The sequence below is a fragment of the Brienomyrus brachyistius genome, chromosome 6 (assembly GCF_023856365.1).
Source record: "Brienomyrus brachyistius isolate T26 chromosome 6, BBRACH_0.4, whole genome shotgun sequence".
Lineage (NCBI taxonomy): Eukaryota > Metazoa > Chordata > Actinopteri > Osteoglossiformes > Mormyridae > Brienomyrus > Brienomyrus brachyistius.
In genome coordinates this window covers 14,122,060-14,135,145 of record NC_064538.1, presented here as the reverse complement: position 1 = coordinate 14,135,145, position 13,086 = coordinate 14,122,060, and the positions used below count along the sequence as shown (strand labels likewise).

Below are 13,086 nucleotides of genomic sequence, written 5' to 3'. Positions count from 1 at the left end.
TATGTAGGCTATAAACTGTTTTGCAGCTTGTGGTAACTCTGCCGTTACATTTCGCGCAAGCTAAGCTGAGCAAGGTACTCTATTTTAAAATGATTCAATTTTTCGGATACTCACATAACATAACAGCAAAAAAATAAAAAAAATTTAAATGTACAATGATTTTCTATTAAATGAAAAATGTGTATAAACGCTTATTAAATATTTATAGTTACATTAATGAACACGCTTAGATTAACCCAATACACTATTGCTGCCATTTGAGCAAATAATTTTGTTGAATCTGTTAACTGTAACCATTTTCTCAGAATATTACAAACCGTATTAAAGGTGGAATCATTCAAACTGGGTATCCCTGAGTTTCACCATAGACCGCTTCTCTTACAATGGGCGCAAGAATGGTTCTGGTCACCAGGGTAACGCGTGACAGGTTTAGGAAGCAAATATGGAGTTAGTTTCATGCAGTTTTACACTGTTCGCTTTTAAGAGTTTTGCGACTTTAAAACATTTAGTTGAGAAAACGCGCTCGGCGCATGCGCGAAGTGCAAGTTTTCCGCCGTGCATCAGTAACAGATCTTGTTAGTTAGAGGGGGAACGCGAGGAAGCAGGTGATAAGTATAGGTCTGCAAGTACGTCCATACATTTTATCTCACCGTGTCGTGGAAAACAAAGAGAGCTTGCATCTCAGAATCTAAACGCGTCTTCACTTGCAAAACCATAGCGAGCCTTATTGCATGCTTGTTTATGGTGTTTTTTAAAAGGATTTTCCTCTCCCGGTCCCCCCCACTTTGAAAACTGCTGGATATTGGACGACTCGCACTTTGGCTTTTAGGGTTAGAATGCTTATGCTTATTCATTAAGCATCAAGGAATAAGGAGCGCTGTGTTTTTCTGAATGGAGGATGAAAAAACAACTTCACTTTTGGAAGGAAGCTACCCGCATGGATGTTTCAGCAGGTAGAACCATTGGTTTTAGTGGTCGAAAATCCTGGAATTGTTTTTTTTCTTCATTTCCTCCAGCAAAAACCTTAATTCAGGCTGTTTTTTGAGTAGTATCTTTGCCGGACACAATATATCGGACGTTTGCAGAACTGTCTGGGAACCATAAGAGAAGAAATCAAAAGAGCGCCACTTAACATTTTTATTACCGAAAAAGTCAGCCGAGGGCATTTTGTTGCTTGTGAATGTTTTATTTGTCATTAAGCGTTTCCGCACAATCACGCCCACGTTTGTTAGAAGCAGTAATTATTTAGATTGCTCTTGGACATTGTAAATAGCCTCCGTACACAGCTGTGCTTTACGCAGGAAGAAGTGACTGGCAGTTCATTTCGTGCCAATTTAGCGACACCTAACCTGAAGCCACAAGATTTATCGCGGCTACTATCTGAGGATCAGCCGCTTTTCTGTGCCTAATCTTTTTACTCACTTTGGATTGTAACTCTTTGGGCAGAAGGAGGAGATCTGAATTATACTCCCAGGTGTTTGATAGGAATTAAACCTCTGATAATCCTCTTTAAAACGTGGATTATACACTGAAATAGTTGTCACAGGTAAGTTGTCTCTCTGTCTTTATTTCCTTAATGGAATATGTATTCGTCGTTGTGTACCTTAAGTCTTATGTAGCCTGCAATATTTGTGAATTGGCTTTTGGGGAATTCCTGTGTTTGCTAATGGTTTATAGATACTATCGCTCGGGGACAGCGCTGCTATTTTATGTTCCATTTACTGTGTGTGCAGTTATATCACCTGTATATTCCTGTACCGTTAAAACAGCAGTATATTGAGGAGTTAACACTGAATTTAGGAAATTGTCCATCTCTTTCTATTTGGATGTCGGTAAATATTTAGTTATGTATTTTAATGACAAGCCGTTTGGATAATGGCTCCCTCTGCTGGTGTTTAATGTTTCTTCTTTTCGGCATGTGTAACCCATACTGTGCGCTGGGACTTGCGGTTGGGTTTTTGCAGGGGACCCGACTCAGGGCACATTGCAATACTTCTGATAACCTCGATCTGCACACAAGCAGCACGCAAATCAAGGAGCAGGTTATCGCAGTCTTCCGTGCATACAACGCCTTAAATTCTGCTTTGGGCGTGTAGGCTGTAGGCCCAAACTGTTAAATCTAGCGTTACCTTGCTGCTTTCCCTTGCGCGGATTTAAAATCTGATCTTTTTGGTATTTAATTTCTATTCGGTTAACAGCATTTTACCACATGTGTGGATAATTACAAAGCGGGGAAATCTGCGTTTTATGTGCGGACCCTTTTTTGGCTCGTTTTAGCAGATATGCAGAAATCAGTTTTTAAACGTTAGTATTTTAAACTAGAGAAAAATCTGTTGCTTTTCTTACTAAATGATTATAATATGCACTATGTATAAAGCACAGTGTTTTTATTATTGTTGTTTTTGTTGTTGTTATTCTTAATATTATTATTATGTATTGCGAATGTCTGCGGTTGCAGAGCAGTTGAACCGTTGTCGTTTCTTCCACAAAGCACACCTGAGCTCCCTGGTCAGGATCACGGGATCTTGACAGGCGATTTGCCCGCCGCGGTGTCCCGTCCACGGGAGTCTGACAGAGTACATGCGCCGCATGATCTGTTTTATCGCCGCTGCTGTTATGACAGCTTAACAATTATGACCCGTCATATTCTCGGCGATGTTCAATTATAGAAAGTTTTAGCGCTCGCCCCAGTTTACTCAAGTGTTGTGTGCCGTTTTCAACCACGTCCTTCTAGTTTAACGGTATCAGTGAGTATACTGGCTTCAATGTTAAGGCGGAATCAATAAAACGGCTGTTTGTTTAAAGTTTTTAGTAAGGTGTAGGTGACTGAAGCTTCACGGCATTGTTCCTTATTGTATCACCGAATGGGCCAGTTAAGAATTTCAAGCGCTGTAGGATATATGTTTTTTTTTTTTTTTTTTTTGTTAGACGAATATATTTTTGACGTGGATTATTTATGATGAAATTTAAAATTTCCAACTGCTTAAACGGTCGGCCAATACTGGAAAACGGTGTAGATTTTCTTACATAATAATGTATATTTCCTCATTTTCTAACCTAAATATACATAAAAATTTAAAACATATTTTATCACTGTTGTATTTTTTTTTATTTGAAAATCACTTTTTATTTAGGTAGACTCTTAAGAATTAGAAAATGGTTAGTGAGGGATTTTTGTTTTCCTCCTATATAAATATCTGCATATTTTGATATAGTAATTTTCATGCCTTCGGGCTAAACCGCTAATATGAAAAGCGTCAATAGTACAAAGAGTGGTTAGTGATGGATTATATACGTTTTCTACAAAATTGTACTCCAGATGTAAGAATAATTATTTAATAAGCACCGTTGTATAAAATCTTATCGAAATAACTTTGCCCTGTATATAATATAGTATTTTTTGATGCATACTTCGAACGTTTCTGTTACAAGCCATGTAAGGCGTGACCACTTAAATAACTGGAAAGGTACACGCGTGTACGCTTTTGTCCAACAAAATTACGTTTGCGTTATCATTTTACGAAATAATCGAATTCGTTTTATTCGCATTTGCTGAAATAAATTTCAGTTTCATTAGGCAAATGTTTCCTGTACATCAGTTCCGAATGAAAGGGTAAATGCAAAATGTATTTTCAATGAAATTGTGGCAATATATAGCAGTACCCTACTCATTTTTTGTTTTTTTTTCTACAAATTTATTAATGATTGCCGAAGCTGAAAAAACGGCAACAAAATTAAGTACACTGTTTTGTATGATAGATATTTTTGTTGACTACACGAAAGCGCGTACAAGATTTTTTGCGCCTACGTTAATAAAACAATTGCGTAAACTGAGCAGTTGCGTAAACTTTGGGGGGTCGTAGAAAAGAATTTTTACTTTTCCCGAATTAAATCATCATAGCGTAATGCTAATTTTGACAGCTGTGGAAAATTTCCGCATAAATAGTTTGAAGGAATGCTCGTACGTAGGAATTTTAGCAACGATTAAAAATAAAAATTGAATCTATATGAAACTTTGAAAGATGAATGGTGCCGTTATTATGCCATAGTATCGAAATCCAATTAAGATTCTAGATTATGCTGTTTAAAATCGGTTTTATTTTTAAAGTTATTGCAAATGTTTTTGGGTTTTTCTTTTTACCGTGTAAACACTATATTGCAGCATTAAATTATAATGTCATGTTAATATTTGAAGATTTTACGTACATATTTATGTACATATATGAAAGAAAGAGGGCAGCCTATGAAATGTGTTTATTTTACTGCAAATATATATAAATTGTACATCCTTGTGTCTGTAAAGATTTTTTTTTATGAACTCCCCAGCTAATTTTAGCACATTTTCCCCATACTCTTCCTAATTCAAGTTGCGTAAAACTGCAGATTCCCCCACTTCTGACTGAATAAAATTGTAGGGGAAGAATGTTCTATCCTTGAATAATTCAGCTGTCCAAAAAGAATGCCTTTTGGCTGGGGTCTGGGGTGTTCTCTGGGGTGCTTGTCCATCATGCACATGTGATTCACACAGCGTCTTCCTGCCAGATCATAGCTCCGTGACCGAATGCAGTTCCTAAGACCTCCAAGGTCTTCTACGGACATGTGTTGCGTACAAGTCAATCCTCCGTGGGGCTGCGGGATGCCGCCTTTGTGTCTGCGTGCTGGATACGTCAGCGGGACTGATAAACTGACTCGTCTCTCCACTCTTTTTGCAGACGTCCCTCAGAATGCTGCTGCCACAGAGGCCAAACTGTTTTGCATTCTCCAGTGTAATGGATTCTAGACATCATGCGTTCGGCGTCATCTTTTTAGCTTTCTTTATGCAAGCTGTTGTGGAGGCTAGTTCTTGGTGGTAAGTATGGCTCTTTCTCTTTCTGACCGGTGTCTCTCTCCAAACCTGTTCGGCTTCAGTAATGTTTTGGGGGCCCCGGTTAAACTGTCCCACTAGAAATATGATATGATTTGACCATGTGTAGTAGATATGTTTAATGGCATCCCAGTGCTGGTTAAGTTGGTGGGTAACCTCTCGCAGTGTGTACATTTCAGTGGGCTGCTTTCTTATGCTGCACTGTGTACAAAATTATATGAAAATACAATACGCTGACTTTAGCAGGAAACCTTTTGGGTCAATTTTTCCCCCCTTTCTAGTATAGTGTGCCAAACCAAAATTATGAAAATTATTTAAGAATGTTGTGGTTTTACTCAATTTCCAAATATATTCAGACACGTAATGTCCTGTGCGTAAAAGATCTTGCTTTCATTTTGAAAGGATTTCAAAATACAAAGGCATGTAAATACGTATATATGCGCACACAGACACACCCGCACGCAAAATGCATTCAGCGACAGAGTTGCAAGTCTGTCCTTTAACCCTGGCTGCTCAAAGCATTTGTGTGTGTGTGTGTGTGTGTGTGTCTGCGCGCGCGCGTTTGTGTATGCATCTAAGACGAAGCTCTGTTATGTTAGGCTTTTCCTACGTTTTGCATGGTAGAATTCTATGACTGTTACAGGTATTGAGTGAATTTATAGGTTGCGCCGTGTCTGATGATCTGTTAGTACAGTCATTTAATTATCCTTTATGACACACAAATGTGCTGCTGCCATATGTATGTGCCTGACCTCAGAGATCCCCTGTGTGGTTCAGATATTAATGGTATACAGCAAGAAATGTACCAATTGGGGGATTTTTCATGTACATTTTATTATGTTTGAGACTAATTGTGATTTTCTGCAATATTTCACTTTACAGGTCCCTAGCCATGAATCCTCTGCTGATTCCAGAGGCTTACATCATAGGAGCTCAGCCGCTGTGCAGCCAGCTGGTCGGGCTCTCGCAGGGCCAGAAGAAGCTGTGCCAGCTCTACCAGGACCACATGCAGTACATTGGCGAGGGCGCCAAGACCGGCATCAAAGAGTGCCAGTACCAGTTCAGGCACCGGCGGTGGAACTGCAGCACGGTGGACAACTCCTCGGTCTTTGGCAGGGTCATGCAGATCGGTAAGGCGTCCCCAGCACCTGCGATGTCCACCTGGCTGAGGGAGGCCATAATCAGGTGGGGGGGGAGAGAGAGAGAGAGAGAGAGAAAGCGAGCATTATCAGAAGGTCGCCAGGTGCTAGAGCATTTAGCCAAGCTTATCAACTGAGACCCAAGTGTGGTCGCTTCTGGCGCCGTTGGCTTTCGGGTTCTAGGCCGCTGGTATAGTTACTGCATAGAGCCTCACGTGTTCATCCGCAGCTGCTGTGGTCAAGAAATACTTTCATGATGAGGTTTGGGTACAAATCGGATGTTGGTTCCCTCGAATTGGCTTTCGGTTGACACTGAGAATAATGAGTAATTACTTCTCGATTTTACGCCCGGTTTATATGTAAAGTTTATGCAAAGAAGGCCCAAGTACAGGAAATCGCGGCAGGTCTCAATTCACGAGTCATCATTCGCACTTAGGTGCGCATAGAAGCCGGGCTTCCGAGCAAGTCCCTCTTAAGAAGTTCCTGTTTTATTGTTGGTCAGAGTCCAGTTGTATTGTACTGAAGAGGTGGCTTTGCAGTATGTTTCTACTGCACCTAATCTAATAGTGGTTTAGTATTAAATCCAACAGTTTTATGGAAACGCCAAACTGGCGAGCTTTGTGGCATGAGGGCAGTTCAAGCGAACTACCATTTATGTTGGCTTTTCTGCTTTTGTTCGTTGTACCGTCGCGACTCTCAGGGTTTGGGGAAATTAAATCTGAGCAGAGGGCAGAGTGAACCCCTGTAGTTTTCATCATCTGTACCCTCATGGTATCTCTGAGTGGCATGTGAGATGACTGGCGAGCGTGTCTTTGCTGTGCTTCACCGTGTGCCAGCTGCCTCCCCCGTCCTGAGTCTTTCCGTGGGCTGTCGGACACGCCCTGACTTTTGCGTTGTAGCACCACGTTTCTGTTTGGTTTTTTGGTTTTTCACTTTAAACAGATGTCCACTGCTTTTCATGGTGTATATTTTTTCTGCAACGGCTATTTGGGGCTGAGTAAAACTTAGCATTTTTACGACGCTGCGAATGAAAGTCGTTTTGGATCTACAGATCTATCTATGTAGACTGGACTCTTTAGAAAACCACCCCCTGATTATACAAGAGACGGTCAATTCAGTTTAGTTAGTGGATTTTAAAAATGGGAACTCTAATTATTAGCAGTGGGGGAAAAACCATGCTGATCTGGTTACTTTAAGTGTTTGTGGGAACGTATAGGTTTAATATAGCTGGAAACCCCCTCATTTACATTGGCATAACTCATAGGATGCACACAGGGAATGCGTTACTCCATGGGGCATTCAGCAAGAATGCAGTTCGGTGTCTGGGGCAGGTGACCGATGAATTGAGGACTGCTTTGTCCGACCGTAGTTCCACTGGATGATTCGTTTGCGACGCATTTAAAGTTGTATGAAGTGAGAATGTCGCTCCTCCGGGTGTGAGCGTTTCATGTGGGTATTATTTAGTTATGCTGTTGCCTTTCGGTTCTGAAATGGAAATGCGAGTCGTTTCAGCGTTTCTTTGTCTTCACGTGGGCATGGTGCCACTGTCCGTCCCGAGCCCCTGCTGCCTCTTTCCCCTACAGAGGCAACCTTCTTTGGGCTGTATGGGGGCTGTCCTCATCCCGCGGCCTTTCACCACCCCCTCTGCTGCAGTATTAGGTCCCTGATTAGCCCGACATATGATGTTTGGCTTTGAGTGATGGGGAGGGTACAGTTGGACAGATCTGCAGAAGAGCCGCTGAAATGTTCACGTCTGCTCGATTTCGACTGGATGAATTTAATATCACCATCCGCACAGTGTAGCTATTCTCAATTTGCAGCCCCCCCCCCTTAATTTCTTTAATTTGGATAGTATGCGAAGTGGCTTCGATTTGCCCGGTCTGACGGCAGGTGCGCCTGTGTCCCGGCAGGTAGCCGCGAGACGGCCTTCACATACGCCATTAGTGCGGCTGGCGTCGTGAATGCGGTGAGCCGGGCCTGCAGGGAGGGGGACCTCTCGTCGTGCGGCTGCAGCAGGGCGGCCAGGCCCAAGGATCTCCCCAGGGACTGGCTGTGGGGAGGCTGCGGAGACAACCTCAACTATGGCTATCGGTTCTCCAAGGAGTTTGTGGACGCCCGGGAGCGCGAGAAGACCTATCAGAAAGGCTCTTACGAGAGTGCGCGGGTTTTAATGAACCTGCACAACAACGAGGCCGGAAGGAGGGTAGGTCCGTGCTGTCTGCCTGCACCCCACTGCTTGTTGGATGCATTTGACACCAGTGTGCGGTTTCTTTCTTAGATGTAACCTAAGAAAATACAGACTGATCTGATTTTCACCCTATCGTTTTTCATCTGGGTAGCAGGTCTTGACTCATTTTCTTTGAAAGTTCTCCATTTTTTCCTGAAGGCTTTCTAAGATAATATCTTAGAACTTCTTTCGTGTGTTCTTGAACAAATTGAAATAATTTCATAGAAGACCTTTACAATTGCTTGAATTCCTTCCCTTTTGCCATTTTAATGATGTGGGGGCATCCCGAGGGTCAAGCCTGTGTTTGAGATTTTATTATGATGTAATATCAGAATGCCGGTGTTGTTTCGCAAAAGGCCGTCAGAGAATCCGACGGCTAGCGATTGTGTTTTACGCCACCTTCGCCTGCCCACTTTGCAGACCGTATCAGATTTGGCCCACGTCTCCTGCAAGTGCCACGGCGTATCAGGATCCTGCAGCCTCAAGACGTGCTGGCTGCAGCTGGCCGACTTCCGGAAGGTGGGTGACGCCCTCAAGGAGAAGTATGACAGCGCCGCGTCCATGAAGCTCAATCCACGGGGGAAGCTGGTCCAGGTTAACAGCAAGTTCAACGCGCCCACCAGCCACGACCTGACCTACATTGACCAGAGCCCGGACTACTGCGTAAGCAACGAGAGCACCGGCTCTCTGGGGACCACGGGGAGGCTCTGCAACAAGACCTCTGAAGGCATGGATGGCTGCGAGCTCATGTGCTGCGGCCGAGGCTACGATCAATACAAGGCGCAGGTGGTGGAGAGATGCCACTGCAAGTTTCACTGGTGCTGCTATGTCAAATGCAGGAGATGCACAAAAACGGTGGACCAGTTTGTCTGCAAATAAGTTCTAAGAGGAGAAAAAAAACTATATAAATTATATTTATAGAGTTAAACAATTATACTGTTGCAGAAGACTGACTTTTCTAGTAGTAGATACGAAATCTAATGTCTGCCAAAACTGTCATTAAATATTTATTTACAGAGTTTTTTTTTTTTTTTTGCAAATGAATTTAACACGGCATAACTGCATAAAAACAGTTACATAGTTTGTTTTTATTTTTTTCCATGCATATATAGATCGAAATACATGCATAAAATTAACGGAACCAAAATGGAGCTTTGTCCTTCCTAGGTGTGCATTCTGCAGAGTGAGGAGTTCTAGGTCTGCTTACTTCCAGTGTATCTCCAGGTTAAACGTGCGACAATCTGTCGGTGGGGACCTGTGCTCACCTGAGAGACTCAGAAGCCCCTGAAATTTGCGGTGAGTCCCCCCCCCCCCCCCCCCCCACCAGCTGTGGCCTAGTGACGATGTCTCCACCGAACTGAATTTTAATTTTCCGGATGTCCGAGGTTGTGGTATGTTTCGTTTTGTGGGGGAAGCTGTTTGCGGAGACTCTGTCGACGTCCGCGGCGGGAGACGTGTCGCAGAGGATGGCACTTTGGCGTTAAGTGGCCTGATGCAGAGCGCATGCACCCATTCATGGCCTGGCGGGTCATTCCGGAATAGGCCCTGTCTGCCTTGCCTCCTCCCAGGCGCTGTGTTTGCACTTTTAAAGTAATAACTAGTTAGTTCCAATTTTTTAGAAGTACATTTTCCATATTAACACAGGTATCCAATAAACATATAAGATCGTACGTTAAAAGGTTTGAACATATACAGGCAACATTTTGGTTTTATCAGTTAAATACCTTTTGTTCTGTATATACTATGTGTATACAACCAGTGACTAAATTGTATGTATTTATTTTCAGCTTTAAACCATTTTTTTGGGCCCCTGTATTTTCCCCCTTCGGTTATTTCAGGGAAGGTATGTGCAGGTGAGAGTGCACACATGTGGCATCAAACACGGTCTTCACAAGTTCACATCACCATGTTCAAAGGCCAGTGTAGCAGGCGTGCGGGATGCGTTGCTCGGCACCGAGATTCCGCCCTGCTTGTCGGCATGTAAAGGAAATGCACCTTAATCGTACTGTGCTACATCCACACCCACTCACTTTGAGCACCTCTCATACCGTATCTCCCGTGCGTTGCGGGTCATGGAAACCTTCATGCATGATACCTTCCATCTGAACTCATACTCCCAATTAGACAAATTCTCCAGGTTACTCGTATTCTCAGTATTACGGTAACGCCCGTACTGTGTTTCATCAGTCCATCTATGTGTTTATTTTAGCTTCTTTGGTAATTGAAGCTTTACTGAAATGTTTGTTAGATGGTTTTTTTTTCCTTTTGATTGGAGTATTGTGCCTCTACATTCAATAAATTTTAAACAAACACAACTCTGCATATTGGAGGTTAAATTGCTCTATAAGCTTTATTGATATATTTTTTTCATTTTTATTTAAATATCCGACTGGTTGCCCCTTCATAGTCTTAAAAAAAGTTTTATATTCAGCAATTTGCCGGTATTTATATAGGAGTGGGCTGTTCTTGTTGTTTGTACAGAAATGTTTAAAAGCAAGATTTTGTGACTATTTTTTTATTCTTGCCTTCTAAACTATGAAGTGTCTCCTCACTGCAGATTCTGATATGTTGATTTTTTTTACAGTTTATGAACCGATCCACACTAACTAAATAAATGTACTGGAATTCTTTATTTGGTCAGTGTTTGATAAATATACACCAGCAAATAATTTCGGCACACTTTTTGCTGTCCAGTGCTGCAGTGGTGTGATTTATAATCGAAAAAGGAAAGAGTTTTTAGTGTTCTGAATGGCACCTTACCAAAAAGCTATGGGATTGTTTGGAGCCATTGGTATGTTCTGATTTGCTAGGCACTGTATGATCAGTGTCAGCTCTGCCCTATTAGAAACCTTTCATTTCATGTGATGTAATATATTGATTTAAAAGGATACATTTAAGGAGGCATGACTGTTGCAGAATCCATCATTCAGCACTTGTTCATTTGAGCAGTCTGAGTGATGTTTGCCCATGAGTGTGGCTGTAACCTAACGTTTAGTTGAATGTGCAACCTTCACTTGGCTGTTACACTCCCTCTCTCTCTTTCTCCCTCATTAGTTTCCTTGGTTATGCTTTGACTTCCTGTTTATTTTTTTCTCAAGGTACAAAGTGATTGGTAATATTTGTTGCATTTTGTACAAATTTTCAGAGCAGCATAAAAGTAATTCAGCTCACAGTTGAATACAATTTAGTAAAGATCATATTTTAAAGAAACCTCATCAATATTGCTTGCATTTGGGGTGCTGTTAAACAGATTTCCTATTAAGTATGAATGAGAGGTACAGCTCTCAGACCGTGGATCTGCTCTCGTTGCTGTCATTATCCAATTATCATTTCATCATGGGCGATGTTGACTGTGGACTTTATTCATCACAGCGTTGAAATGAGCGTCATCAGCCCGATTCGCCTTCTCCGAGTCCAGTGAAGGAATGAGACCAAATCCGTCACTCTGCTAAGCTAACTTCAGTGGAACCGTAATTCGTGCATGATGTCAACTCTCAGACACAGTTCCTCTGTTTAGTGTTGGAGTTTCCGGACATCATTTATTTATCACTTAGCAGCATGAGCATATTTAAGCCCAGACAGCTTGAGTTCAGTGAGTTCACTCTGCTCCGCCTGCACTGGCCAGTGGAACCTGGCACTGGAAAAACGGGACGATAAGTCGACAATTACAGAATTTAATTAGCCATGCTTAGTATGAGCCATTTTTACCACCCACAAATCAAGGTCAGAAATGGTACCTATTTTGAGCAACATGAAAGGTGATTTAACATGCTTAACGGCGTTGCAGTTGACTTTGATATCAAATGATAGACTTGCCATCGAAAGCTATCTACAGCTTAAGCTTCAGCAGATCACGCATCAACACTGACAGCACTCGGATTGGGATTAGTTAGAGCCTTTTGACTTAAACCTCAGTTTATTTATATAGCGATTAACATGTAACAGCTGGCACCTCATCCAAAATGTTTCCCTGCCTTGTGTTTGGAAGAGGTACCTGGTTCCCCACAGGAAGAGGGGAGGAAGGATGAATTGCAGGTAACAGTCCCACGGATGGCACAGGGACTCATTGTGTGGTGTTACTCCACATTCACCTGTCCACTGTGCTGTTATTTAAGCAGATGTTTTGAGTTGCCTACACATAAATGTATACGGTCAATATTGAAGTGGACACATAGCTTATACACAGGTATAATATGAGGTCAGGATAATGTAAAATGTATTTATAAAGCACTTTTCACAGACACAAGTCACAAAGTGCTGTACAAAAATACGTCATAAAAAATTGGAAGTAGTGTGTGCTCTCTGGTCATATTGGCTTAAAAGCCAAACAGCAGCATTTTGTATTAACTGAGGCTGAGAAACGAGAGATTTGTTCTGACCTGAATACAGAACGTTGCAATCTGGATGTGAAGAGAGAAATCATGTAGTAGGATCTCCAATTCTGACCTCAGTTTAGAAAGATTTCTCAAATGATAAAAAGAGCAGCGGCTGGCAGACTTCATGTGTGAATCTAGGCTTAACGACTGGTCAAAAACAACCCCCAAGTTACGTAACTTTGATTTTGCAAATGGGGAGACAGAGGCCATCTTGAGACTGATCTCAATATGGATGCTGGTTGGAATGTGAGAAGATGGATTTGACTCACTCACTTAATGGATTTGTCCCTGTCCCCCCCCGCCCCCCAATATCAAAACACAATGACGTCCTTGATAGTGACCCTGGAGCCTGTCCCACAAAATCAAGACGCCCTGGACAGAATGCTGGTTCATCGCGGAGCATGTACTTACGCACAATCACATAATACGGCCGACTTACAGACGCCTGTTCACCTACACCACAAAATCAGCTTCTGCTCT

At 42.2% G+C, this 13,086-nt stretch overlaps 1 protein-coding gene across 5 annotated transcripts; it reads left to right on the top strand.

Annotated features, from left to right (window-relative positions):
* Positions 1 to 557: 557 nt before the first annotated feature.
* wnt5a (wingless-type MMTV integration site family, member 5a) lies at positions 558 to 10,860 on the top strand. Of its 5 annotated transcripts, none has more exons than XM_049017820.1 (5): positions 558 to 1,546; positions 4,713 to 4,849; positions 5,747 to 5,994; positions 7,914 to 8,206; positions 8,651 to 10,860. In XM_049017820.1, exons 2-5 carry the CDS (start codon positions 4,725 to 4,727, stop codon positions 9,107 to 9,109), a joined length of 1,125 nt encoding a protein of 374 aa, XP_048873777.1. In that variant the 5' UTR covers positions 558 to 1,546; positions 4,713 to 4,724; the 3' UTR covers positions 9,110 to 10,860. The 5 variants fall into 5 exon arrangements, with proteins under 5 accessions (XP_048873777.1, XP_048873774.1, XP_048873778.1 ...); XM_049017817.1 differs by lacking the exon at positions 558 to 1,546 and adding an exon at positions 1,902 to 2,042; XM_049017821.1 differs by lacking the exon at positions 558 to 1,546 and adding an exon at positions 2,063 to 2,747.
* The last annotated feature ends 2,226 nt before the right edge of the window (positions 10,861 to 13,086 follow it).